This window comes from Apis dorsata, unplaced genomic scaffold (assembly GCF_000469605.1).
Source record: "Apis dorsata unplaced genomic scaffold, Apis dorsata 1.3 scaffold_77, whole genome shotgun sequence".
NCBI classification, from domain to species: domain Eukaryota; kingdom Metazoa; phylum Arthropoda; class Insecta; order Hymenoptera; family Apidae; genus Apis; species Apis dorsata.
Window position 1 is genome coordinate 1,107,998 of NW_006263375.1, and position 4,142 is coordinate 1,112,139.

Genomic DNA, 4,142 nt, shown 5'->3' on the forward strand with positions numbered 1-4,142 from the left:
GAGTGTCCGACCAATCAGCGATCTACCGCGCCGCGCTTAACCATACATGCTTCCTCTCCCGTAAAATACATCATGTAAGTATATACGAATAGAAATAAATGGGAAATAGTAGTAACGATAACGAACCAAGGATACACAGAGTGAAAATCAAAATGTACATAGAGGCAACGATACGTGTGACCGATTCGTAGAGACACGTAAAAACGAGTGAAGCTGATGATAAATAGACGGGTGAACGCGGAACATGATGAAAGAAATCGATATCAGACGAAACGTGGTGTGAAAAAGAATGGAAAAACAAAAGAGAAGGGGAAAAGAAAACGGAGAAAACGAAGAGAAAAAGAGAGAAAGGGAGAAGAGAGAGAAAGAGAGAGAGAGAGAGAAAGATTTAAAAAAATGGGAGTTAGCACTGCATGGCACGGCACGGCATGTCACGTGTCTTGTCTCGGTCATGTCGTGGCATACAAACCTGGCTTTCACCGACGTCACTACAGTACCCACTGTGACATTTTCTTTGATGTGAATGGGGCCGTATACATTCGCATCCCACACAGGTGGTTTATTGTTTCTGTCTACGACGTCTAACTCAACGTCCACGTCTGCGTGCAACACTTGCATCCCTCTGTCGGAGGCCCGTACTCGCAGGCGATAGCTGTCACGCTAGTGGCAAAACATTGGGCCGTCAACTCACAGGACATTTTTTTCGAGATTGTTGTTGGCGGATTTTTTGTATTTTTTTTATTTATTTGTTATTTACTTTTATTTCGTTTTTTTCTGTTTCTTTTTTTTTTTTTTCCTTGAATTTTTCTTTCAGCTGTTTTCGATTCTTTTTTCCCTTTTTTTTTTCCCTTTTTTTTTTTTTTTTTTTTTTTTTTTTTTACATACACACGTAGGTATGTAATTTTTTTGTATTGTTTTTCGGTTGACGTTTACGAGAGAGAGATAAGTCACTCGGTGGCGAGCGCGGAGTGGGTCGCCAGGGACGACCCGAAGGATATCGCTTAATCGTAAAACGAAACGAAAGAGATAGAAAAGAGCGAAGGACCGTGTAGTCTCGAGGGGATCCGTTTCTTTTTTCATTTTGCCTATGAATCGTTTCTACGTTTCCTCTTTCTTTACTCGTTTTAGAGATAATCCTCCCACGCGTCAGCCAATCTGTGATTAACCTGAAAACTTTCTTTCATTATCGAGTCAGTTTTAACGTAACATCGATCGTTTACCTTGTTCCACGTTCCAGATATTTTCGCGATAATTAATCTCTATAAGAAATTTCATACTTACCTAGTATTAGTATTATCGTGTAACGAAGAAAAATAAATACAAACTTCGAAGAAAATTTAAATAATCTCCTCGTGCCGATAACGATTATTTTTTTGTTTTCGCACATTTTCGCACATATCGATCATAATACATAATAAAGAAGTAGCTTAAAAAATTTGTAGTAAAACACGTGTATATAGAAATTCTTGATATTTAGAAAAAAAAAAAAAAAAAAAAATAAAACTGAAAGAAAACTTCATTTTCAAGCCCGTTATCGGCAATGAGATTTGATCGAAAAAAAGATTCTTCCCCTACGGATACACTCGAGACTAGGATAACAAGAAAAAACGAACAAAAAGCGCGAATAAAAGTCATGGAAAAGTAACAACCAAACCGAATCAAAACCAAAACCAAAAGAAAAATAAAGATAGAAAATCGCGTACGTAATCGCGTTTGATGAAATTACGAATTATATAAAAAAAAAAAAAAAAGAAAAGAAAAGAAAAAAAAAAAAAGAAATCGATCGAAGACGGAGATAGAGAAGAGAGAAAGAGAGACAGAGAGATAGAAAGAGAGACGGAAAGAGAGATAAAGAGAGAGCGATACAAAAAAAAAAAGAAACAGAGTGACGTCTCCGAGTGACAATTAATAATCATAGAGATAATAAGAATAACACAGGTGAACGAAAATAATCGAAAAAATGATCGATCGAATAACATTTGAATAATTTGAAACGTAAATACGTTGCAACGTTACGTTACAACGAATATTCGTACTTAATTATTATTATTTTCACTCTCTTTTGTCTTTTATTTATTTTTTTTTTTTCGTGTTTCATATTTTTTTCTGCTTTTTTTTTTCTTGCGCCGGTATAACAGTGATCTCTATCACGTTATACCACCCATTTCACGGTGTTCTCGATGCAAAGTGTGAAACACAAGAATGTAGTTCCTACTTACTGGAAAACAGCCCTTTTTTTTTTGTCATCATCAAATCCGAAGAAAGTAAATGGTGCAATGAACACAAACATAAACAATAAGAAATTCAAATTAGTTCCTTTACGAAATCAACCAATGCAGGCATTTGCATGCAAGCAAGAATGCGTTTAAAGAGGCATCAGGAGGAGAACAGGGTGACGTGAGTAAAGAAAAGAAAAGAAAAAAAAAAAAAAAAGAATCAGATCGAGAAATAGAGACAGAAAAAAGAGATAGACTGAGAGAAAAAAGAAAGAGAGAAAGAGAGAGAGAGAGAAGAAGGGAAAAAAAAAAAAAAAGAATCAGATCGAGAAATAGAGACAGAAAAAAGAGATAGACTGAGAGAAAAAAGAAAGAGAGAAAGAGAGAGAGAGAGAAGAAGTGAATAAAAAAAAAAAAGAGAGTAAGAAAGTAAGAAATCGAAGTAGAGAAGAGCTCGTGGGTCGGAGAGGATAGATTTGGAGGGTGACCGGAGTTACAGAGAGAAGGAAAAAAAAAATTATGACGACCCCTCGTCTGATTCTTTCGTTTTAACGACACTCAAAAACCGATGGACGTTTTTACCGTTTTTGTATTTTTATTATGTTTTATATATTAGTTTTTTTTCGTTTTATTTTGTTTTGTTTTGTTTTTTTCGTTACGTTGCATCGTGTGTTTTTTTTTAGATCTGCATTATTCCGTATTTTTTTTTTTTTTTTTTTTTTGTCTGTTACGACAGTGGTATGCCGCCCCAATCACAGAAGAAAAAATGTCACACCACGGATGGATTTCTTACGGTTATTATTCGTTATTGCGCTCTCGGCAAAAAATGTCTCTCGTTTCTTTTTTCCGGTTTTTTTTTTTTTTTTGGCTCATTGTCAGTCACGTCGTGGTTTGCGGGAAAAAGAGAGGATGAAAGTAGGGAAACGAGTCGGAGGGGTTAAAGAGAAAAATTTGACGGAAAAAATACAAAATACAAAAGAACACGAGAAAGAAAAGCAAAAGAATTGCTCCGTTACCGGAGAACGCAAAAGTACAAAAAGCGTTCGTTTCTTCTTTTTTTTTTTTTTTTTTTCTCTCTTTTGACAAACAACAAAATGCAAACGTTAAAAAATATTTCTTTTCACCGATTTCATCCTTTATAAATATTCGCTAAAGTCAAAAAACAAAAAGAAAAATATATTTTCGCGAATCTTACATAGAAAGCAAAATGCAAGAGAAACAAATGGAAATAAGAGAAAATTTAGATGGAAAGATGGATGGTAAAGAAAAAAAAAAAAGAAAAAGAAAAAAATAAAAAAAATCATACGAGAAACGAAAAAAAAGAAAGAAAGAAAGAAAGAAAGAAATAGAGAGAATTGGGAAGGAGAGAGAGAAATATATATAGAGAGAGAGAAAGAGAGAGAGCGAGAGAGAGAGAGAGATTATCAGAGAGGAAGGGTTTAGGAGCGAGAGCGAGATCCGTTCCTGTAAAGGAATCAAAAACACATTCATATAAAATATTGCAAGCATTTTTCAAAAATTGTTTATGTCTGATGCACCACAAAATGCGTAGAGGTTGAAGTACACCGTACGTGGGGCTCAAAAAATGTCGTTCCCACCTGCTCCTGGAAGTTCAAAAAACATCACTTCCCTTTTGAAAAACATTCACATTAGTATTTTAAGTTAAGGAGAATTAATTAAGAGGTAATTAAAAAGAGTTGGGTCTCGTTCGTTTCCCTTCCTTTTTGCTCTGTTTGTTCGTTCGTTTCCTTCCCGGTGTCGTTTCTTCCGCGGCTCTCTGTATCACGCGTTATACAAAAAAGAGAGAGAACACAAAACGAAAAAAAGAAAGTAGAGTAGTAGTATGAGAGATATAAAGAAAGAAAGGAAAAAAAAAAAAAAAAGAAAAGAAAGAAAGAAACACGCAGAAACAATCTTTCTCCTTGG

At 34.9% G+C, this 4,142-nt stretch overlaps 1 protein-coding gene across 1 annotated transcript in view; it reads right to left on the minus strand.

The window, feature by feature from the left end:
* Window positions 1-4,142, minus strand: part of LOC102676313 (neural-cadherin-like) — a 13,958-nt gene that overhangs the window by 541 nt on the left and 9,275 nt on the right. The window contains 3 exon segments of the mRNA XM_031508203.1: window positions 470-660; window positions 2,220-2,231; window positions 3,755-3,820. Of these exon segments, the coding sequence (XP_031364063.1) occupies window positions 470-660; window positions 2,220-2,231; window positions 3,755-3,820 (269 nt within the window).